The following is a 27946-nucleotide window of genomic DNA, read 5'->3' as shown; positions in this document are numbered from 1 at the left end:
GCAGGATAAACTTGGAATGTTGAGCCCGCTTAGGTTTATCGACCCTGGGCTCTGATCCAGTTGAAGTATACCCGACGACAACAACTCTTTCCGCATCGGCTTCTTTGCCTTGCATCTTGTGGGTGATGTGATGCGGAGTTGTGGATGACTGTCCTAAAAGCAGGTTTACTTGCCCAATAGATAATAAGAAGAGATCAAATCTGAAATGACGGTTTGCGGGGATCTTGTTCTCCGTATTTTTTGACTGTCAGGCTTTGAGTAGCGCCCATATCGCACTTTTGAAAGAACTTCTCCTTAGAGCAGCTTCTTTAGCCCTTTTCTGATCAAGCTCTCTGACGTTTGTCAATCCCATTGTTTGGATATCTAAATACTCACACTTTCATGCACCGAACTCGATTGCGGTCGATGGCTTGTTGCCCGGAGCCTCTCAGGCTAGTTTCTTCAACTCCCTGTCCCTTAAGCTTAGCAGAGCAAATATGGTTGCAGGGACAACATCACACGAGGATCGAAGTGCACACCGAATTTGATGATGTGTTAGGTACAGTACGAATGTACCGGCATGCATACCTAGGTAACGGAAGATGGAAAGGTTTTAATTGAGGAATCTTCATCTTTATCCTTGGTGGTGATGATCCAAAATGCCACGAAAAATCCCTCTGACGTAGGTACCCGGCTTCCTGAGCAGTGATTTGGCAGCCGCGACCAGGGTTGAGAGTAGCAATGACGTCGACTACCTCGTTTCGTATGACAACCCAGTGTGTTGCCAACTTTTATCCCAGGTGTTGTTCAACAGCATTTCAATTATCCAGGAACTCAGGCAGTGGGTGGAAGCTCCGTAAGATATGTCTTGAGAGTCGGACTGAACCGACCAGCAAAATCGCAACCGTGAAGGGCTGGTGCACCCCAAAGCGACGATGGATGTAATGAAATCGATGCTCGGTGGCGGCAAAAGTGAGGGCGGCAGTGAAGATGGCACACACCCCGAGGGCAGCGACAAAATGCCGAGCAGAGAGGAAATGGTCAAAACCATTGAGAGCCTTCAAAAGGCTCAAAAAGCCCAATCCACAGCCAACGACCTAAAGTCTAGAGCAATGGCACTTACCGATTCAAAACAACGGGAGAAAATGCTCAAGGAAGCGTTCGACAAGGAAGTGGAAGCTCACGGACACAGCAAGATGGCGAGGAGGCTGCAAAGTGGCACCTGGCAAGGCTTTGGGTTTGGAGGAGGGATTGGTGCCGCCACCGGACTGGGTATTGGAGCCGGAGTGGGAACGGTATTGGGTGCTATCGCAGCAGTTCCGACCACAGGATTGGGCCTGTTAATTGGAAGCGGGGTTGGTGCCATCCATGGACCATGGGTAAAGTTGGGTGGAAAAGAGGAAAAGTTCGAGGACGCTGATCCTGAAAAGGTGGCTGAGGCACTGGAACAGGAAGTAAGCCAACAAAAAAGGTCAGAAGTCGAACAGGCAGCAATCGCTACCGCATCAGAGACAGAAAGGTCAGGGGAAAAGGATAATGCGGAGGAAAAACCACGAAGAAAGCCACCGAAGTTGGAAATTAGGTCGAAACAATCCACAGAGTCCGACCAGCAACCCAAGACAGACGTAAACCAGAGCAAGAATATCAAGGAGGAGTCGAAACCAAGGAGAAAACCGAAGAAGCTGGAGATACGGTCTACGAAGAGTAGCACAACTACAGTATCTTGACGCGAGAAACCCTTTGGAGTAGCGATTTGATATCTATTTATTCTATCCGGAGGTAGAAGGCATACGGTGTTTACAATTACCGGTGGCAAAGATAGTACGATATAGCCTGTAGTGAGCCTACTCTTTGTGCGCGGCGGAGCAGCTGACCCCCCATGCTATCGAGCACCGGTCAGATGGTGAGCAGTGGTCTTCAGTACAGCTGTCGGCTCCCTTAATCGCCTGGGTGGAGGGACTCAAAAACGCCCTGGTCCCTCGAAAAGCCGGTACGTTTCCCTCCTTGCCCGTTGTCAATTCGATCCTCCCGTTGTACGCACTATGACACTCACTTTCGAGTGCTCTGAACCACGGTTAAGGAGGGGAAATACCTCCACAGCGGATGAGATAGATAGAGATTGCTAACAAGACAGCGGTGTAACTCTTGCGGACGTTGGTGTTACTACAATGGCTCGTGGCTATATTGTCGGACACCATCTACACTTGCTCCAGCTTCTCGTTATATGTTATACCTGCCAGTCGTCTGGCCTCATCCATCCATCCCAGTACCCTCAAACTCTCCTCGGCCGCTATCACGCCCGACTGCTTGTTGAATACTGCTGCAGCAATGACATCTGCCTGATACCAGATTCCCCAACCACTGACAGGTTTCCTAATTACCTCGTTCTTTTCCGTGCCATCCTCATTCAGATGAGCAGATCCGTACCATTGCACATGCAACTCTTCGGGGCGAATAGGTGGGAAGGGAATAGCCACAGATGCCTCTGTGGCTTCAATCCTGACAGAAGGAGATGCTTTCTGAGCACCGAGGCGAACGTAAAATGGAGGCTTGCTTGATCCAGGAATAGTCATGCTGGTCGTGACGATAGCGGTGGCGCCTTTGTTCGCCAGGACGACGGTGTTGATGTCGTCAACCCCGCCGGGCCTCTCAGGAACGCTCCAAGAACTGGAGTGCAGCACGCTGGTTTCGCCAACCTCGACTCCGTTTAGTGCAAGATCCGCCCAAGTCAGAGCATAGACGCCCTGGTCTAGTAGAGCACCCGCACCAGCTGCTTTGTCCAGAAATCGAGATGTCTCTTGAAGGTCCGGCCCGACGATGGGGAAAGAGAAATCAGAATACACCCTCCTCACTCTGCCAATCTTCGGTAAGAGCTGTTCTTTCAGGTACCTCGTTGCAGGCAGATAGCGTGTCCACATCGCTTCCATGACCACAACACCTTGCTGGTTCGCCAGTTCGACGCACTTTCGGTATTGCGCAGCATTCATGGTTGCTGGCTTCTCCACCAGGATGTTTCTTTTGCATTCAAGGGCTTTTAACATCTCTTCATAATGCAACGGGTGCGGTGTTGAGATGTACACGACGTCGAAATCGCCTTGCTCAAGCATTGTCTGCCAGGAGTTGTACACGACTATGGACTCAGGATCTGGGATCTTGTTGGTCTTGAACCATTTTTGGGCGCGTTCATTTGAGCCCGTCGTGCTGATTGCGACGAGCTTGTGTTCATATTGTGCCTCTTCACGACCGAGTAGATCTGGCAGGAAGACTGAGGCAATGCTGGATAAGGAAAGTGCTGCCCAACGGCATGTCTGCTTTTTCTCCATTGTAATACGAGGCTCGAAGACGTGAAAGTAATTGTGATGGCTCGACCGGACAGGGAGAAATTGGTTCTCACAGACTAATAATTTGTTGAAATGCGAATGCTTGCCCGAGAAGATATCATCAACATTCAGCTGAGAAAAGGAGAAGCCTTCCAGGTGGTGCCAATTTCTCCTCTGATGCCCCGTGCCGACAACTCCACAATTAGACAGGGTTGACAGCAGAGGAAGATGGCGAAGAAAGGTGAAGGCGATTCCATGTCTCTGCCAAATGACACATATCGGCACCGGGCTTTCAGTCGCAATCTGCTAGCTTCTAGCTGCGGTTGAATAGTTCCGTTTAGCACCCTCTCATTCTGAACGGCTTTTTCTCGCAGCCAGACTACCATTTGTCTCTCGAAGTGGCCCGTTTGAAGGCCAGACAAGACTGTTTTGGCTTCTTCTCCGCGGATGTTTTCCCCGCGACCCCCAGGACTCAACTAGAAGATGGATCCCTTTTGTTGGTGACACAACCACTCTTCCCCGTATTTTCCTCTTGTTCGCTTTTAGTTCGCATGTCGTCCCACTGACATTCTGCCGTTTAGCCGTTTAGCCGCTTAGCCCTTAAATCTGACCCTCAGGCGGTCGCCTTCTCGCATACTTTTCCTCTGACTTCGCCTCCTCCTGTCGGATTCTAGCGCCGCAAACAGTGACGTTCCTCCGCAAGCGCTCGCTGGATTTAAATGAGCTCCATGTTTCTCGCTCCCAAGAGTGCGGATCATGTGGGAGACGTGTGGAGAGCTGAAAGTCTGGTTTCCCACGCGAGATCTGGGGAGAAAATCGCTGTGGCCAGAACTCGGGGCAAATCGCGTATCCCCATCCCGAACGGAAAGCGGCCTTGAATCGATCCTGCATTGAATATATATATCACAACATCTCTACCCTGCAGGACCTCACAATCAACTCATACCTGAAGCAGCCCTCTGGCCTCTCCACCCAATCCTTGAACTCACTCACAATTTCCGCGACAATGGGTTTCCAACCATGGCGTGCTCTTCCTGGCAAGGGAGTCTTGCTCTTGCTCAATCTCCTTAGCGCCGTCGCTCTGATATACGAAGGATACAATCAAGGTGTCTACGGCAGTGTCTCTGGTACACCCGGCTTCATCGCCATGTCCGGCATCGGTTACGGCAGCACCGTTACCCAAACCACAAAGCAAGGCGGTCTTGCTGCAGCTTACTACTTCGGAGCAATGTTTGGTGCCTTTATTGGTGGATGGCTTGGTGACAAGCTCGGAAGAAAGAAGGCTGCTTTCACTGGTGCTCTCCTCTCCCTTTTGGGATCCGCGCTGCAATGTGGCTCGATCAACGCGAATATGTTCATCTGCGCTCGAGTCATCTCTGGGCTCGGGATCGGCTTCGTCAACAACATCATTCTCTCTTGGGTGTCGGAATTGACTCAGGCCCACGATCGAGGATCGACCTTCTCTCTGGTGTTTGTCTCAAACTTTCTTGGTATTTTCCTCGCCAACTGGATCAATTTCGGAATCCGCAACAGCGGCAACGCGTTCAGGTGGCGATTCCCTCTGGGCTTCATGTGCATTCCCATGTTTATTGTTGCAATGGCTATTCCCTTTGTCCCAGGTGAGTCACCGTCTTGGTTTGGTTGTGGAGCGAATCTAATAAGGTCTCAGAATCTCCCAGATGGCTCATGGCACACCATCGCAACCCGGAGGCGATTGACATTCTGTGCAAGATCCGTGGTGACAAGGCTGCCTCGGATCCAGATATCGTCAGAGAGGTTGAGTTGATCAATGCCGTTGTCGAGGCATCTTACCACAAACGAAACAACTACGTCAACATTGCTCTCGGCGGTCGCTACTCTGGCAAGCTTCACCTTGGCCGCCGCGCTGTCCTCGGATTAGCTCTTCAGCAGATCCAGCAGTGGACTGGTATTCTGGTTATGGTCTCCTGGGCCACCAAACTCTTTGAACTTGCCAGCTTCGACTCCTACAAGGCTTCTTGGATGTCCGGCCTTTTAAATACCTTCGGTGTCATCGGTACCGCAGCGGCAGCCCTCGTCATTGATCGCTTGGGCCGCAGGACGTGTCTCCAGGTTTCCTTCTTGATTCAGGGTCTGTCCCTGTTCCTTGTGGCGGCCCTCATCAAAACATCCCAGGATCGCGTCACGTCCAATCCCTCCGAATCCCAGTCTCTCGGAACGGCGGCGTCTTCGTTCACCTTCACCTTCGTCTTCTTCTTCACCATGTTCAACATCGTGCCATGCTGGATATACGGCACTGAGATCTGGCCTCAAGAAGTCCGCGCGAAGGGCTACTCCTTCACTATCCTGGGCTGGGCAATCGGCTGTGGCGTGACAACATTTGTCATCCCCATCATGCTTTCTCACATCGGATGGTGGTCCTTCATCTTCTTCGGCTGCATGAACTTTGTGGTCATGCCCATCATCCACTTCTTCTACCCCGAGACCGCAGGCCGCTCCCTCGAAGAAGTCGACCTCCTCTTCGCCAGCGACTCCCTGCTGGTCAGCAAGAACATGGCGGAGTATAACCGCCGTGTTGCCGAGGCTGGTGGTAATATCGCGGTCGCCGCCAGGAAGCTTCTTGATGAAGTCAATGGCGAGAATAGTTTGGATCCAAGGCGGGTTTCAGTTAGCGCCGTTGAAGATGGTCGTGTCAAGACTGACGGTGAGAAGGATCATGTTGAGTCTTCGATTGAAAAGTCGTCGTTTTAGAGTCAGGGGAGTATTTGAGGGGAAGATGTATTGATACGTCCGGAGGGCACAGTTGTACCCTTGAAGGGGATATGATTTTGTTTATAAGCAGATAGCGTACTCGGTACGCTGAAATTGACACCCGATTATAAAGCTTCAAATGTCTTGCGCGAGGAATAGATGTGATCTCGTGTTGCACCAATTTACGAGCTACCCAAGCGCTTGGTGCTTCCCATGCGAAACCTGTAGCAGCCGCAGTCCGTTCAGCTCACAATTGGTTGGATTTCAGACACGCCAGTAGAGTTGCGGTCATTTTCTTGCATTCCAGCACGAATGCATACGACTTCATGAGATATAGCTTTTCTCAGGGACCATTTGCCCGTCCACGATCCGGAATTGACTGCTACCACTCACTTCAAGACTGCAGGATGTTTCCAAGAAGTCGCACCACCATCAAGCAGCAAATCCTGACCCGTATACCAACCACCGGCTTCGGAGGAGCACAACCACAACATTGCGCCTTTCATTTCTTCCGGCAGCCCAATCCTTCCAAACAAGGTCTCCTTCTCAAACTGCTTGACCAGATCCGGTTGTTCCGACTGCAAGCTCCTCATCATGTCCGTCATCGTGTAGCCGGGGCTGAGACTGTTGACTCGAATTCCGTAGCGGGACAGCTCCATTGCCACGGGCTTTACGAGTCCCCTGATGGCGGCTTTAGACGCTGTGTAGCATGATATCTGCTGCGCGGTGCTGGCAATGTAGGTGGCGATACTGGCGATGAAGACAATACTTCCTGTTGTGGCGTCTTTTGCAGGTGCGTCGCCATGCTGCGATTTGTACCGTTCGACCATGGCGTTTGCGCAAGCTTGCGCTACAAGGAAGGATCCATTGACGTTGACTCCGAAGGTCCGCTGGAGGTTCTTGTCAGAGGTTGTCAAGAAGGGTTCATCGGTCACAACGCCGGCTGCGTTGATGTTGATGTCGATCCTGCCGAAATCTCGGACGATCTGCGAGACCGTATTGATAACCTGGTCGCGAACAGTGATGTCGACGGTGTAGTACTTGACTTTGATCCTGTGTTGTGACTGCAATTCGTATAATGCGACTGATGGTTCGGGAAGGATGTCCAACACAGCGATATTGCAACCTGCTGATGCAAGGGCTTCTGCAAACGCCAGACCAAGGCCTCGAGCTGCGCCTGATATCACTGCCGTATGATCTTTCAAGTTGAACTAACATCAAATTAACCGATGATCCCTGTGAATACATCCTTTACATACCTTGTCCATTGTACGAGCTGTTTGTCCGCTCAAAAGTAGTTCTCTTCCTAGCACGACCTCGCTGTTTCAATGCTCATCTGACGGTATTCGTGGAGGACTGGAGGATGATTTTGAGCAGGATACCCTCATCCCCACCAAACCTGCGTTGGCCACGTGCATCAACACCATTCTGGTCCTTCTTCCATCGGAATTCCGTCCCTCCATGCGCCGAGAGCCTTCCCACAGGGTGAATTGCGTGGAGATGTGGCAATGTATTGGTGTTTGCGTGTCAGGAAAAGCAAGAGAAGGCTTGGTCAGGCAATAATCCTTGTGGATAACCGTTTAGCCTTTTAGCCGAATCTTACTGTGGTGCACAGCCCCCCCGTGCCCGAACTCGCTCCGCAGAGGTGAAGGATTCTCGATCAGTCTAGCCCACCTTTTACCCTGGTCCGGTCTCGGTCCACTCTTCTCCGCAAGGACATCGAGTACAACAATCACCATCTTTTCTCCGAACGGCTTTCGATACGAGTCTTGGATTTAAATATTTATGTTTCCAGCGTATACGTTCCTCTAATTCTTCAACATCGATGTCATTCAAACATAAAAATCGCCATGTCACCCTCTCCTACGACCGGGGCATCACACGGCCTCACCAACGGCCTCACCAACGGCCTCACCAACGGCCTCACCAACGGCCTCACCAACGGCCATCATGAAAAAGGACTGGATTTGACGGTGCTTGGGCTGAACTCTGGGACGTCAATGGATGGTATTGATTGCGCATTATGCCGATTTAGACAAGAATCGCCTGAGTCGCCAATGCATTTCGAGCTTCTTGCATATGATGAAGTGCCGCTCGAGCCCAAGATCAAAAAGCGTGTGATGGAAATGATCCTATACAACAGAACCACTCCCGAAGAACTCTCGGAGGTCAATGTCCTGCTGGGCGAGACCTTCGCTGCAGCTGTAAAAGAGTTTTCTCAAAAGCAAGGCGTCCCTCTCGAGAAGATCGACGCATTGGGATCGCACGGCCAGACAATCTGGCTGCTTAGCATGCCAGAGCCTGGTCACACCAAATCGGCTTTGACAATGGCTGAAGGGTCGTTCCTCGCGTCGAGAACAGGAATCACATCTGTCACCGACTTCCGGATTTCGGACCAAGCAGCCGGTCGACAGGGGGCTCCCTTGATCGCCTTTTTCGACTCATTGGTCCTTCACCACCCGACCAAACTCAGAGCATGTCAGAATATTGGCGGCATTGCAAATGTCTGCTTTATCCCTCCAGACAAGGACGGTAAACTGAATCGGGAGTTTTTCGATTTTGACACCGGCCCGGGCAACGTCTTCATTGATGCGGCAGTGCGACACTTTACCAATGGAGAGCGCGAGTACGACAAGAACGGCGAGATGGGTGCTGCAGGAACAGTGGATCAGGAAATGGTAGACGAGTTTCTGCAAACTTTTCCATACTTCAGCCTCGAACCACCGAAGACAACGGGACGTGAGGTGTTCAGGGACACCATCGCTCATAAATTCATCGAGAAAGGAAAAGCCAAAGGATTGACACCAAATGACATTGTCGCGACGATAACTCGCATAACCGCCCAGGCCATCGTCAACCATTACCACAGATACATGCCACAGGGATACGGTCCTCTTGCAGAAATCTTCATGTGTGGCGGGGGAGCGAAAAATCCCAACATCACGCGTTATATGCAAGAAGCTTTCCCTGAAACCCGAATCCTGATGCTTGATGAGGCTGGCATCCCGGCGGACGCGAAGGAGGCCATCACCTTTGCATGGCAAGGAATGGAGGCAATCGTGGGCAGGAGTATTCCGGTACCGAGCAGAGTCGAGACGCAAAGACATTATGTGCTCGGAAAGGTCAGTCCTGGTGAGAATTATCGCAAGGTTATGAAGCATGGAATGGAGTTTGGCGCAGGCAGGGATCATCTGGAACCGGTGATAGAGTTGGTGAATTACGTGAAAGGTAACGTCTTTGACAACAAGTGGTGAACAGATTGATTTTGATTGAGGAGATGGAGAAAGAGAGGCGCGCCATTTGTCAGGCGAAAATGATCTTGGATGTGTTGACTCAGCTACTGTAAAGCGTTCTCTTCTTGTAAATTCAATTCAGTCAATGGTTCATTCACCCACCTGCTTGCGAAAGGAACAATAGGACAGAAACTTGAGGGGCTACCTAGGGCACGATCACTGGAGGCTAAGGCCTGAGCTGCAGCCGTGAGAAAGGCAACTGTACCGACACTCGGCCGACACTCGGCTACTTTGCCACGCTTGGCTCAGCAACTGTTATTTCGTCAAGCTGCAACTTCTACCCCAGAAGCTGCATACTTCTCTTCCATTCATCCTTGTCTCTCATTTGGTGTAGTCGACTATACACTTGTCTTACAGTATGTGATGTCAAGGGAGACAATATATCTGCATTGAGGAGAATGTCATGCCGGCCCCCGAACGCCGGACAATCAAGTCAAGACGGATTACGCGAGCGTGCGATTACTGCCACAAACGCAGCATCCGATGTGTCAATGCTGGTGGCTCTCAGTGTCAAAAGTGTATAGAGTTTAATCAGCCGTGTACTTACGAGCGAACAGCCAAGAGACGAGGCGTGAAGCCCAAGTCAGGCGCTAGAGGAGGTTCGCCTGCAACGGCCCCTCGAAATTTCGAGTCCGTGAATGGTACGTTTGAAAGAAATTTTTCGCAATGCCTCCTTTGTTGAGTCTTCGAGATGTGATGAAACCTCACGTTGACGCTGCGTTATTGCCTGAACAATTGTAGTCAATTGCTGACAACTTCCAGCGCACCTTGAGTCATCATCTCAGCCATGGAGGGCTCCGACGATTGCTAGCCAAGCGGTGGTGATGAGTCTTGTCGAGGTATTCTTTGAAATAGTCTATCCAATCTTCCCGCTCTTTCACCGGTCAACATATATTCGAAAAGTAGGTCTCACTGGCTTGTGGCATTCTTCTTGCTACCGATCGATGGCACAACCTGATGACTTTCTTGCACAGCGCTGATAAGCCTTTGCAGATAGCGAGAGGCGACTATACTACGGACAAGGACTTGTTCCCTGTGACTATGGCAGTCTGTGCCCTGGTGTCCGCTCGAGTCCGAGATCAGGCGATCTTCAATCCTTCTTGGGACGTTCAAGAGTTGTCCGAAACGCCTTCGGAAACATTCTATGACGCTGCGGTCCGCTACAGCGCCGGCTACGAAGACTCCAGGCAAGCGCATACTCTTAATACACTGCGATGCTGTGCTTTGCTTGCCCTCACAGCCATTCAATATGGCCAAATTCGTGAAATGCAGCTATTTCTGGGGAAATACCACACTTTCGTGGCTATGGATGGGCTCCATGATGAATCGAACTGGCCCAAAGACATCGGCATCATTGAGACGGAAGAGAGGCGGCGGCTGGTGCGACACATGATCCGACGCGAGACTTCTGCTAACCAATCAATAGATCTGGTCCATGTATACCTTGGAGGTCTATTCTTCCATCATTTGGAACGGCGTTACACGTTGTCGAGAACAACAGATCAATGTCGCATACACCACGGAGATGGACGATGATTTGTTCAATGATATGGGCTATAATCAGCCCGTGTCGTCTCCAGTTGACATCGGAGCAAGCCCCGGTGGCAGATGGGGCAATGTGAGAAGCAGCAGCTGGCTCTGCGGCTGGAACTTCACAACCGATCTATACCGGATCCTGGAGCACGTCATTACTAACTTTCGTGACCAAAGGCGGCACAAGAGGACCTCCCTCAGCGACATGTTCGGTGACAAGACTGCCCCTTCCGCTTCTTCGGTCCGGGATTCCATCATGGCTCTATACGGCAATCTTCCGGGCTGCTTTAAAGAATTTCCAGAGGTGACATGTAATCCTTCGAGGTGAGTTCATATCCGACGAGCGTGGGCCAGCCGATGACTGTACTAGCGATCGATATGGGTTCCAGGCTGCCAATATCACTGCCACTGTCCAGCTGCTTCGAATGATGTTGTTTGCGTCAGGTGGCGGTACGATCGAGGAGCGTTGCAAGATAGCGAGCGAAGTCGTGGATGCGTTTATGCGCATTCCGGTTGCTTATCTAAGAGCCATCAGTTCACCACTCCTTCATCACCTTGCTGGTATCGGCGCCATCCTGGGCCGTGTTCTTGAAGAGCCTCTCAGCGATATTGCGTATCAGCAGGTGAGAGTCGTCTTGATGTCACTCGCACAATTGCTGGAGAACCTCGATCATGGTATCCATTCAGCAATCAATGCACAGCGACTTCGGGACCTGGTGGCGCAAATTGACGACTACTGGAATCAGCTGCGCATTTGTTCTGAGGGTGAGCCGAGTCCTCAGCTCAATTCGGCAAATCCGAAGTACCACGGCCTGCAGCATCCGGATGCACTGAGAACCATACCCTCTCAGCTGACCACGAGTATTTTCGAAGACTGGCCGTGGAACATGGACCTTATGCAAGCTGTGGAGAGCTGGTCGTCCACAAATCCGGTTCTGGACGTCTGAAATCGAAGCGCTAGAATGAGCGTGCCAAGTCCTGTCCACACCTCCGACGGCTTGGCTTTTGGTGCAATATAACATGTCCAGAGACCCTCGTACCTAGCTGTGCACTGGAAGCGCCTTGTCAGAGGCAGCTTGGTCGTGCTTGGTCTACTCTTCTGTCAATCAAATGGCTATGAAGTCGTTTCATATCTAATTGATCAGGCCATCCGAATGACCTGGACATCCAGCTGGTTCGATTTCGAGTTTCGACATGCAGGGATGTCTGACAGTCAGAGATTGCTGACATCGAGAGAGTTTCGGCTAGAGCATAGTCCCATCAACGAGAAGCATAAATTTCGCACGGGCATTATCCTCGGCTACAATCTGAAGTCCAACTAAGCACGGCAGTGGCAGCTCTAAGGACAAAGCGAATAGCACGAGGCTGGGGGTGGTCTACGATCTCATCCTTGGGCGGAGAGACTTAATGAATATACCAACTGATGAAAGCGGCTGTAGGAAACTCAATTTCAACTCGGATTACCGCTTGTGGTCAATCCTCGGCTTCATCCCCCTTTTTTCCAAGCATCTGGAAATTGTCCTTTCGAGAATTCATTCTTGTGTCAAGAAGAGAATAGTAAAGATGCTTTTCCTCTCTAACACTGTAGAGACACTCGAGCTTCAAACTTTCTCCACATGATCAATGTTGACCGGGCCAACACTCTTTACATTGTCTTCCACAATTTCTGTGATATTACCGCGATTGCCAAGCTCCTCAGCCGCCACAGTAAATTCCTTGAGATCGTCAAGGTGCTTGCCAGCTTCGTCGATAGTCTCGGTGATCTGAATGTTTTATCAGCCAATTGTCTAGGATCACTGTAGGGCTCCAATACCTCATCGCCAAAGAGTGCAGCAATTTCCTCCAAAGTCTTTTGGTTGGTCTCTGGGAATCTGGATGTCGAGAAGAGGTCGCGTCAATAAGGAGGTCTAGTGGTTTATTCGGCAGGAAGATACTCACAAGAAAATCACGAGGAATAGGTTGATGAGATCAAAGAACAAGAAGATCATGAAGAATTTCCAACCAATGGCGTCGATTGCGATAGGAGCCACTTGCACGATGATGATGATCCAGATATTTCCCACGGTCTGTACGTACGCTGAGCCAATGTGCCGAATATTTGCAGGACAGATTTCCGCAGGATAGGTGAATTGCATGGCGTTCATGATCCAGGAGTATCCGAAGATGAAGAGGAACATGGAGAAAACGGCTGCGTGGCCGGCAGCTTTGTTGGTATTTCCGGATGCCGAGTATCTTGCCCAACAGACAGTTAGCATCGTTGAAGCGGTCATCACGATGGCTAGAGACACATAGACGGAGTTCTTTCGTCCAATCTTGTCGAAGAAGTAGCCTCCAATCATGATTGCTGGTAGTAGAACAGTTCCCCAGACTCCAGCAAGGGCGAGCGCAGTCTTGTTAGTAATACCGAGAGAGGTGTAGCTGGGAAACGACATGTCAGCGACAGATGGCCAGCAGGAGAACAGAGAAATGTCAACTAACATGAAATACTGGTAGTTCTGTAATGCGATAACTCCTGTCAACATTGCCATTGATCCCACAATGGTGATGAGGAGGAAGCGGAATCGATAAGATTTCTTGGTGAAGATAGTTTTGATGGAAATCTGCTGTTCCTTTTCCAGAGCCAATTGAGTCTTGATCTGGTGGAATTCGCGAAGATAGAAGGTCTTATCGTCAGTGTCACCTCCGTGCATCTTTTGCAATACCTGGAGCGCCTCGTCATGACGATCCTTCAGGACGAGGTATCGCGGGGACTCGTGTAGGAAGAATGACCCAACAAGCATGAGAACCGGAGCAATAAGTTGCAGGCCTATGAAGATCTGCCAGGCTGCATTGCCGGACACATAAGAGAGTCCGAGACCCATCCACTCGGTGACTGCGTAAGAGGATGACAAAATCAAACTGATTATCATTAGCAACGGAACTGGAAAGAAGCAAGACCTTTCAGACTGACTTATAAAATGCTCCCACTCTACCACGGAGACTTGGAGGAGCAATTTCACTTGCATAGGTGGGGCAGATAGAGAAGACTATCCCACAGCTCAGCCCTCCGACCACACGGCCCGCGAGAAGCATCGAGAAGCTTTGTGCGCCGGTCTGTATAGACGCGGCAATAATGCTGATGACGCATGCCAATCTGATGTCGTTCAATCTTCCATACCTTGCGAGTTTCGTCAGCTTCGAGCTGCTGAGCGGGACGTAGGTAAGTAAGACTCACTTGTTAGGAAACCACCAGTTCCAGATACAGCCGACTGTCAATCCAGCATAGTAGCACGAGCCAATAGCTCCCAATTTAACTGCGTCAAGGTTGAAGAACTCGATGAATTGAGGATAGCCGAAGATGGATGTTGTGAGGGCTGAATCATAGCCATAGAAGAAGGCGCCAAAGGTCACATAGAGTATAACCAGAATATTGTAGCCACTCATATGAGATTCTCCTTTGAACATGATGGCGGTCGGGCGGTAAATCACCGTCAGATCAGAGAAAAACTGGGAAGGTGAAGAAGTTCGATCTGGAGATTGTGGACCTAGAAGACTCTTAAGTACTTTCGGATATCCAACAAAAGATCTAGTTTCTGCCGTTTCTTGTCGCTTTTCCTTACATATCCCCTTTCCTTCCAAAGCTCCAAAAGATAGTCTAGAGCGGAGGTGGCAGTTCCTCGGATTAACATTAACAGAAAGGATGAAAGTTTAAATGATGTTGACACCTACTGAAGTCTCTCGACACCCTTGAAGAGACTTGGCGAGAGCCATGCGAGTCAGGTAATCATGACACTACAGGTGTCTAATTATCCCATTTGCTACGATTAAGCGGCCAGGTGGGTGTAGAGTGGTCGGACTGTGCTGGCAAGCCTGGTAGGCGTCGACGCCAGCGGAACTCTGCCAGGACGAGCTAGTTGCAGAGACCTTTTCCTTCAAGCAAGGGAGTCAAAGCCCTTCAATCGCACCGAACCATAACATCATATACTATCACTAAGAGTATCACTATCATCTATGTACGGAGCCGGTCCTAGTCTCCTGCAGCTGCCTCCGGCAACAGCACGACCTTTCCAATATGTCGTGCAGACTCGAGCACTTTGTGGCCTTCTGCCACTTGGGACAACGGAAATCGGTGGCTAATGATTGGGTCAATTTTCCCTGCGGCAGCTAGCTCTAGTATCAATTCCTGATTCCTCCTAGTACTTGACCGTGAACCCAGCAAAGAAATGTTTTTCACAAAAAACTTCGTAATGTTCACTTCTAGTGTCTCACCACCCATCGGTGCAAGTAGGACGACTCGACCATTTAACCTGGCACTGTCGAGTCCAAGTTTCGCCATCTTTCCTCCCACGTTGTCTATGACAACATCGACACCGAGTCCTTCCAATGTTTTTGCCCGAATTTGAGCTTCAACGTCGGTGTCTCTCCAGTTCAGTACAACGTCCGCTCCGGTCGCTAAGAGTTGTTCGCGTTTGGACGGGTCCGACGATAGAGCAATGATTGGCATAGCCCCGGAAAGTTTCGCCAGTTGGATCGTGGCAATTCCCAACCCTCCTGAAGCTCCTGTAACTAGGATTGACTCCCCTGCTCGCAGTTTGGCGGAGTTCTCGAGGGCGGTGAGTATCGTAGGATATGCCCACAAAAGACAAGCCAGTTTCTCATAGCTGATCGTGGAAGGGGCCTTGAGAGCGCCATACTCAGGTATCAAAATGTACTCGGCATATCCACCAAACACCCTGTGTGCCGGGAGAAGCGAGCTTGGACACACATTGTCGGAGCCGCGCACACAAAAAGTGCATCGGCCACATGACGGATTCGCCATCATGACGACTCGATCGCCAAGTCGGAAACGAGAAACGTCCCGACCCAGCGCGACAACATCCCCAGCTGCCTCACGGCCTAGCTGCTGTGGCATAAGGCATCCAACGCGCCCGGGGATCGAAAGACCTGGGAGTGCATTCTTCCTGTATGCAACATCCCACCAGCTGATCGAGGTAGCTCTAACCTTGACTAAGACTTGGTCGTTGCTAGGAGTAGGGACATCATATGTCTCGACCTTCAGCTGCTCCGTGTTAGAAACAGGCCTTTCATGCGACCCAGGAGTGGGATAACCCAGGGAAGGTCAACCGAAGGAAGCACAGCCTGGTGCCTTGAGTACGAGGCTAGGCCAGGAACACGTGACAACTGAAAGAGGGAATTGTGACTGTCAGGGATGCCAAGGGTTGTAAAGACCGATCGAAGGTATACAGACTAGCCGTTTGAGGCCTTCGGCCGAAGGCCTTCGGACGACGCTAGTAGCCCTCTGTAAATTACCCTGTGGTATATAGTCTGACGGTCCCCAGGACCTAGTCTAATTCACCATGTTCCTCCATTGAGTCACAGAATGTTTGATATGGCGGGATGGTAGTATAAGTCATATCAATATACCAACATACCGTTCCCATTACCTGTTTAGGACAACCTCACAACTATATAGCCACGCTCGTTATCCCTAGATAGCTGACACTCTCTTCGTAGCCAATTCATATGTTATCTGCTTCATTGTCTCAGATATACGACTGCTCATACCTTGCACCTCCTGACCCAGCTCAAGCTTATCAAGGAACTATGACTGAGGAGCCTAACCTAGTTAGGTGGCACAGGAGCAGCTCTGACAACCAGTGACTAAGTGGTATGGGAAAGATTATAGGATAGCTGTTAGCAAAGAGAACATACCACTGCCCAGATGTCCATTAGTACGAATCCTACAGACTGTGAGGCGTAAGGCCTCTATTTGTCGGCGCGGCACACTGGCGCGGCATACTGGCCACTGCGGGAGGACAAGTCTGGCGGGCGACAGCAGCGCCAGCTTTGTCAGCCAGCCTTGCCAGCCAGCCTTGCCACTCAACCTTGCGGCTCCCGTATCTCAGCGACCTCGTCGCCGCCTATAGCAATGCATTTCACGGCTGTTTGGCACCACCACAGCACAAGTCGCTCATTTTAATACAATACAATTCCTGCGCCAGGAGCGACTGGAACACGATCCTTAGCAAGCACTGCCTCACAGGCTTGCGCGTACAGCTTAGATAGCAGATGTATGCAGGGCGCAAGTTCCTCATCAGCCTGAGGAGAGTGCCTAATGGCCCGATTTGCCTGATCCGCCGACATCATTATTTACCTTTATGTGTCCAGGAGTGCTTTAGGTAAACAACATTGCTGTGCTAATCTCCTCCCTACTTGAAAGGCTTCTACTCTATCTTGTCTGATATGGTCTGCCTCTTAAAGAGGCTAGTGCATTGACCGCAAAATTCAGCGAGGTTAGTTTCTTGACCGTGAAATTCAAGGTGGTTAGCGCCGATAGGCTAACCCATAAATGGTATGTCGACGCGAACCCAAACCACTGCGATCTGACCATTACAGGGCGCATAGAATGCCTGACAAAAGCTGACACAATAAAATTCGGCTTGCATCACGGAGTATTGCTTGGAAATAGCTATGAAACATTACGGCGGAGACGAGGCGGGAAAGAGACGGAGACGAGGCGGAAAAGAGGCGACGGCTAAATGCTGTTCCACCTCTAGCCAACTCGCCGCTTCTGAGCTCGCCTCTGTTTCTGGCAAGTGGCCGGAAAGACCATAATAAAAGTGACAACCGTGTGGGTGAGTCGTCTCAGCCACGGATAAGCTCCAGATCCTACGATATGGGCGCAGAAACACCAAAGCTGCAGTATTTGCAAGGATTCGGCTCTTCCCATTCCAGCGAGGCTATTCCGGGCGCTCTTCCGCGTGGAAGAAACAACCCCCAAAAACCTCCGTACGGCTTAGTCTGCGAAAAAGTATCTGGGACTGCGTTCACTGCGCCGAGAAAGGAGAATCAGCAGACGTACGTACACAAAATTAAGACTTCAGCTACATTTTCTGAAGGAAAGAGCAGATACCTTTATCGGATATTGCCTGCGGTTGTTCATGATCGCTGGACGCCCTACCATCGTGCTTATGCGCCCAACGACTCCAGCAGGAGCGGCTCGTCTGAAAATTCGAGCAATCTCTTGGGGACAGAGACCTCCTTGATTCCCGACCAAATTCGCTGGTCACCATTCGAGATCGAGGACGGCAACGACTTCGTGACAGGAATGAGACTCGTGTGTTCCGCGGGATCGCCAGAGTCGAAGAGCGGCTTAGCAATCTATATTTACACGTCTACGCAGTCGATGCCTGAACGACAGTGTTTCTATTCTGCCGATGGCGATATGCTCGTTGTCCCGCAGCGAGGAACACTAAGCATTCAGACGGAGCTTGGCAAGTTACTGGTGGAACCAACCGAGATCGTCGTTGTCCCAAGAGGTATTCGATTCCGCGTTGAGAACGGACTGAATGGCGATGATCACCTGAGAGGTTACATTTTGGAGATTTTTGGGCCGAACCACTTTCAGCTCCCCGAGTTGGGTGTGGTCGGTTCTTCCGGCTGCGCGAATCCCCGAGACTTTCAGATCCCCGTTGCAGCCTTTGATACCTCTTCTGTTACTGAATGGGAGGTGATTGCAAAGTACGCGCAACGACTCTTCGTGATTCGACAGAATCATACCCCGTTCGACGTGGTCGGCTGGCATCGGACATACTATCCCTACAAGTATGACCTGAAATTATTCAACGCCGTGAATTCCGTCACCTATGACCATCTGGTAACTTTAGTATGGGCCTATTGTACTGCCATCCGCTAACAGCCAGGGAATCTAGGATCCGAGCGTCTTTACTGTCTTAACATGTCAGTCGGCTATCCATGGAACGGCGATAGCAGACTTTGCCGCCGTGCCTCCCCACATGTGGGTTGTAACAGAGGACACGTACCGGTAACTTTCTCATGAAAACACACTTGCTCCGTGCGCTGACTTGAAAACACAGACCGCCCTGGTACCACCGTAACATCATGTCCGAGTTTGTGGGCTTGATCCAAGGGCAACTGGAAGGGAAGAGCGGACAGGCCTTTGCTCCCGGAGGGGCCAGCTTGCACAGCGTCATGAGCGGCCATGGTCCCGATGCAGGGGCCCACAAGACTGCCACGGAAGCAGAGCTGAATCCTGTACGGACTGGGGCTAATATAAGTGCGCTTACTTGCACTGTAATTACAAGTGGTCGGCTAATCTGTGTGGCTAGCTTTTATGTTTGAGTCGTCACTTTTTCTCGGAGTCTCCATGTGGGCGCTTGATACCTGCGGGAAGATTCAGGCTGACTATAACTCACACTGGGAGGCAATCAAGCCGAACTTTGCACTTCCAGGCTAAGATAGCCTTTGAAATTCGCACGCAGCGAGCATAGAGCGTTCAACATGATGTGTTCAAGGACCTGCCTCGAATTTTTTATTTGCGCCAAAAGTGAAATCTTTGCTTCCACAGCGCAGGATCACACAATTGGGCAAAATGACCAGAAGGCGCTTTCATTTGGCGGCAATGGGTTATAAACAAAATGCCACTTGGTGTCGCGCTGCCTCAAGTATATCTCTGCAAGCTATGAACACAGCGGTACAAGGAAATTGCGATTCTGCCATGATTTCCGGGTGAAAGGTCCCCGCTCAACCAGTTTACACACTGTTCTTCCGTTCTCGAAGGTCTTGTGAGATTCTCAGAAGTTGTTCCCTTGACTTAGCTTCTATTCTAACCATTCTTCCGACCACTGAAATTAATGGCAAGCTAAATTGGCTCAGACTTTCTGTGGCGAGGTAGTTATGTAGGCGAGCGTGAGTTGCAGTGTTTGGGGATGTACGTATGATTGAGTATCGAGCACCGACTCTTCGAGGAGTCGACGTTTTCAATCCTCGATTGTTCGGATTTTGATGCCTTTCAAGATTTGATTGTGTCGAAATCAGGAATGAATTGTGGCCCCAGTAGCCAAGAAAGGAAGTCTCAATTGACTCAACAAAGCAATAAGGACAATTTCATATTGAACTAAGCTATCTCTAGCTATCAAGAGGGTGGGAGAGGACTGGTAGATAATTCCATAAATCATAATATCACACACCCCTTGGGTAGTCCGCATGGTCCGCTCTCGTCTGTACTGTCTTCATCGGTGCTGGCTTTCACTGTCGTGCGCCGGTCACCTTTAGAGGCGGTCTGAGTCTGTTGGTGTCCACCTTGCTTGCTGCCATCTAGTCACGCAAAGGCGACCTTGTTGACGATCTGGTAGAACGACTTGCCCTGGGCTTGAGCAAGCTTCAATTCCTGTGTGGTTGGCTGCCTGCTGCCATCGCCGGCTGCGAACGTTCCCGCCCCCCAAGGGGTGCCGCCGCGCACCTCAGTCAGGTCCCCTAGGATATCAAAAGCTCCCGCATACCCCAAAGGGACGTAGATCATGCCCTGGTGGATCCAGGAGGACAAGGCATTGATTGCGGTCGCTTCCTGCCCACCGCCAGCCGTGGCCGAGCTGACGAACAGACCAAAATACTTGCCGTGCAGCGCGCCACTCATCCATAACTGACCGAGTTCGTCGATGAACGTCTTCCACTGGGCAGGATAACTACCGTAGCGGGTGGGTATACCGAACAAGAAGGCATCGTAAGCCTTCAGCGTGTCCGGGGTGGCCACAGGGACGTTTTTGTCGGGGCCTGGAGCATACATCTTACTCAAGACATCGTTCGAAAGTGTCTCTCGGACTCTGGTCCACATCAGTTCTGGACGTCGGCTGCAACACCATGGGGACCGCGCCACTCACTGATAGACATCTACCTTGCCGCCGGCTTCTTCGATGCCTTTCTTCTCGGCCTCGGCCAGTCTGGCAATGTGCCCATATGTAGTGTACTGTCAGAGCGCGGATTGTCAGCAACTCTGAAGAACAATCGTCAGGCTGCAGGGGAGGGCATGGCTTACATAGATGATGGCAATCCGAGGGGCCATCTTGAACAGCAGTTTGAACCACAGCGGCGAAGTAAACTGCATGAAGCTGAGACAGAAGGTATGGAAAGATAGACATTGGAGGACAGTTTATAGTCGCAGCACCCAGTCCTTACGTTGCCTCAAAGAAAACATTCCCGTATCTCGCTACAGTGACTTGCTAGCTGGCCGGCACACTCCCTCGAGCAGAGTGCCGCTGTCCACCAATGCCTTGCCCATTACCTTCCGAAACTCCATGCGACGCTCATTAGTAATGAGGTTGCGCCTCCAGCCGGTTTACTAAAAGCGCAGTTTCTATGCAACCACGGTATATCCCCGAAGTCTCCGCCGCATCTCCGCTCCGCCCCCAAGCTAGCGGAAGCGGGAGCCGACGCGGCTGGGGACAACGCTTTGGCTCACAGGCTGGACCGCCATACAAAATCGGGATGAAGCAGACGGTATATACGGAGATAAGGATCTACATCCCCCTTCCACAATGTCTCTTCCCCGACAGTTCACACAAAGCGTAAGCGTCACCGCTCTTTTAGAGCGTCGAACCGTGTACAAATTACTGTTTGAATACATCGAGGATCTTGTAACCTCGCGGAAAGACAACTCCTGTCTATTGTCTTTGCTTTTGTCAGTCACCCTGCTCCCAAGAGCTCTCCTTGTGCGAACCAGTTCCCGAAGGCGTTGCCGTCCCAACCACGCCCCCCCCTTCGGAAGCGTTTGGCCTCGCACCCTGATTGAGATGTCTATCAAGGTTGCTGTGGCCGGCGCCACTGGAAACCTGGGAATACCCGTGGTCAAAGCGATACTTACAGCTGACTATCCTGTCACGGTTCTCACGCGCAAAGGCAGCGGCTCTATCTCCAAACTGCCTCAGAGCCCCAATATTTCTGTGGTACAGGTTGACTACTCGTCGGCCACATCGCTGACAGAAGCTTTGAAAGGCCATGCCGTCCTGATCTCCACGCTGGCCTCCGCAGTGAACACAGGCTCAGGAGCAGGTCAGATCGCTCTCGTTGATGCTGCTATTGCGGCTGGGGTCGAGAGATATATCCCTTCTGAGTTTGGTAGCGACACGACGAATCCTAACACGAGCCAGCTACCGGTCTTCAAAGACAAAGTCGAGACTCTAAAACATCTTGAGGCTGCCGTGGCTGCGAATCCTAGTTTCAGCTATACAATCCTCTACAACGGCTCCTTCTTTGACTGGGGCCTCGCCCACTCGACTCTTGTCGATCCTCGTCATCATACTGCTACCCTCTTCGACGGCGGAGATATTCCCATCAGTGTGACCAATCTTGATACTGTCGGCCAGGCCGTGGTCGGCATACTCAAACACTTATCGGAAACGGCCAATCGTCGTCTTTACATACAAGATGCTCAGGTTTCTCAAAATCAATTGATCAGATATGCCAAAGAGAAGGACGGTGTTGAGTGGACAGTAACGCACAAGTCGACTGAGAAGACAAAGGAGGAATCATATGCTGAGCTCGCTAAGGGTGCCAACGCGAATCCGTTCGTGGCCATGTTCGGCTTTATTAATGTCTCTGTGTTTGGGGGAGACTACGGCGGTGACTTCTCGAGTCGCCTGGATAATCATCTTCTAGGTTTAAAAGGCCTTGGTGAAGGTGAAATCAGAAAGCAATTGGAGGAGCATTTGCCCTGAGGAAGAACTCTGAAACGGAGACATTTTGTGACAAGCACACAAGTTCTAGAAAATGTGCGCATTGTGCTGTCCACCTGGCAGACCGTCGAGAATGATCTACTAGAAGAAGCCCACTGCTTGAGATACTAGAGTTGGATCTTCGATAGCTGGTAAATAGAGACTTTCGCCAGGGTCACTGCACATGTCATTGAGTTTTAATCCCACACTCAGACTTTGTCAGTGTCTACACGGCAAAGATAGGACTAGGCCTGGACAGCTATGCTTTCAGTCTCCTCTCCCCTGACTAAGATGTTCCCCCTTGAGAGCTTGGAATCGTGCATTCCGGACCATGGAATTGTATGTGCTGTTGAACAATAAACCAAGTCGTCAAGGACCCCAGCTCTCTCCAAGCACTGCTCCTGCAGCCTTGATCTCCTGCGCGTCCAGGCTCACGAAGAACATTGTGGCCCATCCCGAGTTTGGCGTTATATTTATCCACTTGTGCATAGTTCCCCGCTGGATCACTGTGTCTCCCTGTTTTAGCCGGCGAATCTCGCCGCTGTCTAGCGTTAACTCCACCTCGCCCTCGACGACGATGCCGAAGTCAAGCGTTCGAGTCCGATGCATGGGGCTGGAACCACCGAGATTGGACGGTTTGATTTGCACCACGGAGGCCACAATGCCGTTGTCGACGGTGATGCGATTCGCCGAGAGTCCTTGTTCACGATACCTCTGTGTCTCCTGTATGTCGTCATCCGCCGTCAAATTGGGCGGCAGGGAAGAATTTCCATAGATGGTGCTGACGAATCCAAAAGGCGTGTGCTGTCCGGACGGCTTCCTCACATTATCCAGAAACTCCGAGAGTCCCTGGTCGTTCAAGTTGGTGATGAGGTGATGGTGCTTGTTGTCCGCCATTGTCGTTCCCTCTCTCCGGTTGGTGGTGGGTTGGACAACGATGATGAGGCGGAAGGTGAGAACGGCTACCAATTGTCCAAGTCGTCGATCTAGGCTGTGCTGCAACTCTCTATCCTAAGTCACACCGTCTCTGTGCAATTCAATCTTTGGAGTGTGGGAGCAAGGCAAGCCTCCTCCACAACGTTTCCAGCCTCGGGGGAAAGGGTCCAATAAGCAAAGGACTCCGACACTGCGAAAACGCTCCCAACGTCACATAACAAGTTGCCTCAAAAACGCTGGCAACTGACGGACTTTGGGCGGAGAAGCGGAATTGGGTAAACGTAAAGCTTGAGGGCAAGATTTCATTCGTGGGCAGCGACGACCTCGCCGACATGTCTCCGACAGTCGAACTCAAAAGCGTTCCTCGGTAGTCCACTTTATATTTCCACCGGCAAACGCCCCCACCTTTACTGGACTCTGCAAATGATAACACTAAGGCAAAGTGGGAAAATAGAGGCTTGCGCGCGGAGGTACATACGTTCATGGATTGTTTCCATGCGGCGAAGTTACTTGTTAGATGTTGTAGCGAGGATCGAACCCTCCGGATCCACCTTCTGCCAGCTCAGTGGTAGTTTCGTAACTGAACCGACGAGCATTGTCGTACTACCATAACAGCGCTTGCGATGATGTCAAATTGGCCTCTGGAGGGACCATAATGTCACCACGAACATAAGCACAGAATCTGTGCCATTCGCCCGTGGGTTCCGTTTGCTCCAGCCTCGAGTTGTTCGCATGCCCCGTCGGCGAGCGGCAGGATTTTGTCATTGTCTCTACAACAAATCACTATAACCTGTAGGAAATTCGGACCAGTCAATCTGTTCGAAGTCCTGGTAGCCAAAGCCCTGCAAGTCCCAATTCGGGCTGACGGTGCCGTCGCCTTTCCAAGATAAAATGGTCGACTCTGGCTCCCTAGTCGCATTCCCTTCTGTTGCAAACAATTGGTCGGACTGAATGTGGTCCTCGGTAGTACCGTCGCTCCAATAACCCATCGATCGCCCGAGGTTCTTCAGAGTAGTGAGCGAAGTCTTGATTTTGTCAGGCATTGAACGAGCCAGGGTCTCACACTTCGCAAGTGAGGCGCGGAAAAGGTCAGCATCTGCCTTCCAATCTTCTATAGTACCAGCATCGCCGGCTCGAGGCTTTTCTAGGTGCATCCTAAGGAGGATCATTGAGAGTGCGTGAATTCCCCCTCGGACAAGTGTCCCCGCCAAGTGAGCCTTGTACACTGGGGCATTCGGATGTGCATCCCAGTCGATCGAACAGCAACCATGAAGGATCCGGCGTGCGCAAGTTACGCACTGGAGGCTGCTGGCATAGAATGTTTCATCGCGGAACCCACGGGCAGCCCAAGGCCGGTGGAGTAGTAGCCTCAAAACATGATGATGGATCCATGTGTTTAGATCGCGAATGCGACGGGTTCCTTCTCGGAAGCTGTTGACTGTAAAGAGATTTGGGTCTCCTGTAGGGATCCGGAGGCAGCTCTGAATAACCCCGTCTAAAGCCTCGGCGACAGAGTAATCGGGTTTCGTAATGCTGTAAATGGCATCGAAGACTCTGATCGTAAGGTCGGCCGTACTTCGCTGCAGACTCCAGTAAGCTCCGTGATCTGTCGGGGAGTTTTTAGATTCGACTTGTGGCCCAGACGCCTCATCGATCTTGTTGTGGCCGGGGACGAACGGCTTGCCGCAATAGAGGATCTGGTACCTGTAGCGTTATGTATGTCAGAGCTCCTGTCATGCTCAGTCGAATGTTTGCGACAACAGACCCTGATAAGACCTGAATTCCTGTCCATACCGCTTTGCGTTGTTGAATGACTCCCTCCTCAAGCCCATAAAGGGCACCAGCACGATGCAATCCGATCGAAGTAGCGAGGTTGGTAGTCGCCCAAAGCTCGGGGTTCGCTCGCTCTCCATCGTTAAAGAACACCGTGTGAGTAAGATCCCGTAGAAGTAGAGATCTCAAAACGTCTAGATTGATATTCATCTTGTAGTCGTTAAGCTCAAGTATCTTTGCGCCAAGATTAAGGAAATGGTGGGAGGATGTTTTCCTTTTTGACATAATATCCTTCGGCAGACTTTGCCCGTCATTCCAATCCGCGGTGTTCAACGTCTGAAGCTCGATCAACTCATTTTCTGGAGCACACCAGACAGCGCAAGCGAGGGTAGAGCATATGAGAGCGAGGAAGGACCAATGCGGGACGTTCGAATTGTACCACACAGAAGAAAAGGCCCGGGAAATATCGGGAATATACGCGACTGGGAAGTGAGGATGAACATCCGTGTAATACCTGCATAGGAGATTCTCGATGATTGCTGTCTTCGGAAATTGGCTTAAAAGCTCCAAGTTTGCGAATTGTTGGGCGGGACGCTTCTCGGCCGAGACACTACGTTGTTGCAGAGCCTGTCTCAACTCGTGCTGGAAGTCCATTGTCTACCGGAAAGTGAGCGAACCCTCTGCCTAGCTTGGTATGACAGACCTGGTAGAGCATTGCGAGCCAGTGGGCAGGCATGGTATACTGAGACGTCGAAGCACCATCTGCTTGGAATAGCTGACCCGTTGCCACGTCTTTGAGTAGACCTGACCTGCTCTCCCCGGAGAATTCGTTGCTTTCCGGCGAAGTCTCATCCGACCTTAGATACGTGATTTAATACGCTTCATCATGAAATCGGGGTAGAGTAATTGCACCCACACAATCGAATGTGGTACCTCAAAAACACACGAGGCCGCTAATCCCCGCGATATGCACTGCGCACAAGGCTGCCGTCGATTACACTAGAGACATTAACAATTAGATGGGCAAGCTCCGACTCGAGGCAGCGAAATACCTTTTTCTTCCTCGCGCGACACATCAAACAAACGATGGGTTTGCGAAACCGTCTGCCCTGAGCATGCCTGGCCATTATGGACTACGCAGCTGGTTCGCGGGCTGAAAGCAGTGGACACAACCGTGGCACAGGAGGCGATCAACGGAGCCCAAAATGTGAGAAGACTGTTCAAGAGAAGATGGAGTGGCTTGCATCTGGATCCGTGCTGTTTGTCCTTCTCTTTTAGTAATTATGGGCTCTCCATTTGTAAGCCAATCGCGGCGTTTTCCCGGGGCAGGTTACACACGCCCCTTTCCGAGCTTCCTACACAGCACCACGTCTTGTGCCACATCTATAAGAAGTACTGTACGTTCTAGCACCCGAGGTCATTCCAACACGTTTCCACTCCACCATCATTCCAACTCCAGCTCCCTTGGTCTGTTGCGGCGCTTGAACATCAAGTGTCCTGGTACCATTAGAAGAATGCGTCTCGACTACGTCCCTAACCCGCCGGCTGGCCTCGATCCAGAGGACGAAGGGATCGTTGAGCGGATCAAGGCTCGTCGGGGGGCGCGTGGCTTAATCACTCTCGATCTTACCTTGCTACATGCTCCGAAAATTGCGGGGGGTTGGTCCTATTCCTATCCTCGAGAGACACGAGTTTTCTAAAGGAGGAATAGGCTGGAATGCCCTGATGGGGGCTATTCGCACCCAGACTTCCATACCAGACGATATTCGCGAAATCATAATTTGTCGGGTGGCTCTAATTAACCGCGCATGGGTCGAATGGAATGTCCATACCGGTATCCTCTTAGCCTCGAGTGGCTTCACCGAGGAAAAGCTTGCAGTGGTCCAAGAGCTTTCTCCTCTATCTCAGGGCACACTGGATGATCGTCAATGGGTGGTCCTGAGATTTACAGATGCAATGACTCGAGAGGTGGTCGTCCCTCAGGACTTGTTTGACGAAGTGAAAGCCGCCGGTTTTGGCAATCGGGAAATAGTCGAGCTCACAGCTGCTGTCGCAAGCTACAACATGGTGAGTAGGTTTATCGTGGCACTCGACATCGCGGAGAGCAATGATAAAGCGCCCGGATAGGTTGTAAGGCCTTAAGCAAGAATCACCAGGAGGAGGCTGAAGACAATGAAGAAACCACTTCGAGACTAGCGGCCTTTTTCCGTACATTCCATAGATTAGTGGAAAATCCAAACCTATATCTTTGGTATTCCATAGAGGATTACCTATAATCGCCGCTATCCTAATACCCGGGCCAAAATGGAGTCCCGAAGAAGATATAAACCTATTAGAACTTTTATTTCCATACCTTGTTCACCCCTTAAGGTTAAGCCACCCCTTTTAGTTTTTCTAATTAATAATAAAGCTATAAATAAATTCGGTAATTCTCTATTAGATATAGATCTCTATATTAGAATATCTACTCTTATACTTAAGATATTAAAGTTTAAAAACTAGATATTTAAGGAGATTTTTATAAATTTATACTAAGAATTCTTTAGAATATAACTAAATTAAAATCTAAAGTTATCTAGCTCTTAAACGTAATAATTATTTTATTAGTTTATTTATAGTATAATAATTCTCTTATTAACTTACTTATCTCTCTATAATTTATTATAGTAAGTTAGCTAAGTCTCTTCTCTATTAAAAAATTAACTAAGAGATAATATAATCTAGTTATAACTAGAAGTTCTTTCTATATCGTAATAATATTAAAGATAGTAATTTCTATATATTTATCCTACTATCCTACTTAATAGTACCTATCGAAGGATACTAAGATTTTTTATACAATAGATACTAAGAGAATAGAAAGTTAAATATCTCTTAGTATCTAACCTCTTAT

At 50.4% G+C, this 27946-nt stretch overlaps 13 protein-coding genes across 13 annotated transcripts; 6 read left to right on the top strand and 7 right to left on the bottom strand.

Moving 5' to 3' along the window:
* Nucleotides 1-914: 914 nt before the first annotated feature.
* On the top strand, nt 915-1706 carry Z520_04703 (uncharacterized protein; the record flags this gene model as incomplete). Its single annotated transcript, XM_016775207.1, has 1 exon — nt 915-1706. One exon carries the CDS (start codon nt 915-917, stop codon nt 1704-1706), a length of 792 nt encoding a protein of 263 aa, XP_016633250.1.
* Nucleotides 1707-2177: 471 nt separating this feature from the next.
* Z520_04702 (uncharacterized protein) lies at nt 2178-3302 on the bottom strand (the record flags this gene model as incomplete). Its single annotated transcript, XM_016775206.1, has 1 exon — nt 2178-3302. One exon carries the CDS (start codon nt 3300-3302, stop codon nt 2178-2180), a length of 1125 nt encoding a protein of 374 aa, XP_016633249.1.
* A 1003-nt stretch (nt 3303-4305) lies between these two features.
* Nucleotides 4306-6029, top strand: Z520_04701 (uncharacterized protein; the record flags this gene model as incomplete). The annotated part of the gene is made up of 2 exons (XM_016775205.1): nt 4306-4918; nt 4969-6029. 2 exons carry the CDS (start codon nt 4306-4308, stop codon nt 6027-6029), a joined length of 1674 nt encoding a protein of 557 aa, XP_016633248.1.
* A 389-nt stretch (nt 6030-6418) lies between these two features.
* On the bottom strand, nt 6419-7297 carry Z520_04700 (uncharacterized protein; the record flags this gene model as incomplete). The annotated part of the gene is made up of 2 exons (XM_016775204.1): nt 6419-7240; nt 7289-7297. 2 exons carry the CDS (start codon nt 7295-7297, stop codon nt 6419-6421), a joined length of 831 nt encoding a protein of 276 aa, XP_016633247.1.
* A 582-nt stretch (nt 7298-7879) lies between these two features.
* Z520_04699 (uncharacterized protein) lies at nt 7880-11802 on the top strand (the record flags this gene model as incomplete). Its single annotated transcript, XM_016775203.1, has 6 exons — nt 7880-9257; nt 9880-9963; nt 10085-10228; nt 10320-10702; nt 10749-11179; nt 11226-11802. The coding sequence occupies 6 exons, from the start codon at nt 7880-7882 to the stop codon at nt 11800-11802; spliced, it is 2997 nt and encodes a 998-aa protein (XP_016633246.1).
* A 654-nt stretch (nt 11803-12456) lies between these two features.
* Nucleotides 12457-14299, bottom strand: Z520_04698 (uncharacterized protein; the record flags this gene model as incomplete). The annotated part of the gene is made up of 6 exons (XM_016775202.1): nt 12457-12618; nt 12669-12726; nt 12794-13273; nt 13334-13753; nt 13806-14012; nt 14070-14299. 6 exons carry the CDS (start codon nt 14297-14299, stop codon nt 12457-12459), a joined length of 1557 nt encoding a protein of 518 aa, XP_016633245.1.
* Nucleotides 14300-14861: 562 nt separating this feature from the next.
* On the bottom strand, nt 14862-15653 carry Z520_04697 (uncharacterized protein; the record flags this gene model as incomplete). The annotated part of the gene is made up of 1 exon (XM_016775201.1): nt 14862-15653. The coding sequence occupies one exon, from the start codon at nt 15651-15653 to the stop codon at nt 14862-14864; it is 792 nt and encodes a 263-aa protein (XP_016633244.1).
* Nucleotides 15654-17510: 1857 nt separating this feature from the next.
* On the top strand, nt 17511-19091 carry Z520_04696 (uncharacterized protein; the record flags this gene model as incomplete). Its single annotated transcript, XM_016775200.1, has 4 exons — nt 17511-18491; nt 18547-18659; nt 18712-18911; nt 18964-19091. 4 exons carry the CDS (start codon nt 17511-17513, stop codon nt 19089-19091), a joined length of 1422 nt encoding a protein of 473 aa, XP_016633243.1.
* Nucleotides 19092-19955: 864 nt separating this feature from the next.
* Nucleotides 19956-20696, bottom strand: Z520_04695 (uncharacterized protein; the record flags this gene model as incomplete). Its single annotated transcript, XM_016775199.1, has 3 exons — nt 19956-20457; nt 20515-20600; nt 20670-20696. The coding sequence occupies 3 exons, from the start codon at nt 20694-20696 to the stop codon at nt 19956-19958; spliced, it is 615 nt and encodes a 204-aa protein (XP_016633242.1).
* A 727-nt stretch (nt 20697-21423) lies between these two features.
* Nucleotides 21424-22347, top strand: Z520_04694 (uncharacterized protein; the record flags this gene model as incomplete). The annotated part of the gene is made up of 1 exon (XM_016775198.1): nt 21424-22347. The coding sequence occupies one exon, from the start codon at nt 21424-21426 to the stop codon at nt 22345-22347; it is 924 nt and encodes a 307-aa protein (XP_016633241.1).
* A 366-nt stretch (nt 22348-22713) lies between these two features.
* Z520_04693 (uncharacterized protein) lies at nt 22714-23241 on the bottom strand (the record flags this gene model as incomplete). Its single annotated transcript, XM_016775197.1, has 1 exon — nt 22714-23241. The coding sequence occupies one exon, from the start codon at nt 23239-23241 to the stop codon at nt 22714-22716; it is 528 nt and encodes a 175-aa protein (XP_016633240.1).
* Nucleotides 23242-24050: 809 nt separating this feature from the next.
* Z520_04692 (uncharacterized protein) lies at nt 24051-25707 on the bottom strand (the record flags this gene model as incomplete). Its single annotated transcript, XM_016775196.1, has 2 exons — nt 24051-24984; nt 25046-25707. The coding sequence occupies 2 exons, from the start codon at nt 25705-25707 to the stop codon at nt 24051-24053; spliced, it is 1596 nt and encodes a 531-aa protein (XP_016633239.1).
* An 860-nt stretch (nt 25708-26567) lies between these two features.
* Nucleotides 26568-27180, top strand: Z520_04691 (uncharacterized protein; the record flags this gene model as incomplete). The annotated part of the gene is made up of 2 exons (XM_016775195.1): nt 26568-26712; nt 26765-27180. 2 exons carry the CDS (start codon nt 26568-26570, stop codon nt 27178-27180), a joined length of 561 nt encoding a protein of 186 aa, XP_016633238.1.
* Nucleotides 27181-27946: the final 766 nt, after the last annotated feature.

Source organism: Fonsecaea multimorphosa (assembly GCF_000836435.1).
Source record: "Fonsecaea multimorphosa CBS 102226 unplaced genomic scaffold supercont1.8, whole genome shotgun sequence".
NCBI classification, from domain to species: Eukaryota; Fungi; Ascomycota; class Eurotiomycetes; order Chaetothyriales; family Herpotrichiellaceae; genus Fonsecaea; species Fonsecaea multimorphosa.
This window is presented reverse-complemented; position numbering and strand designations above follow the sequence as displayed.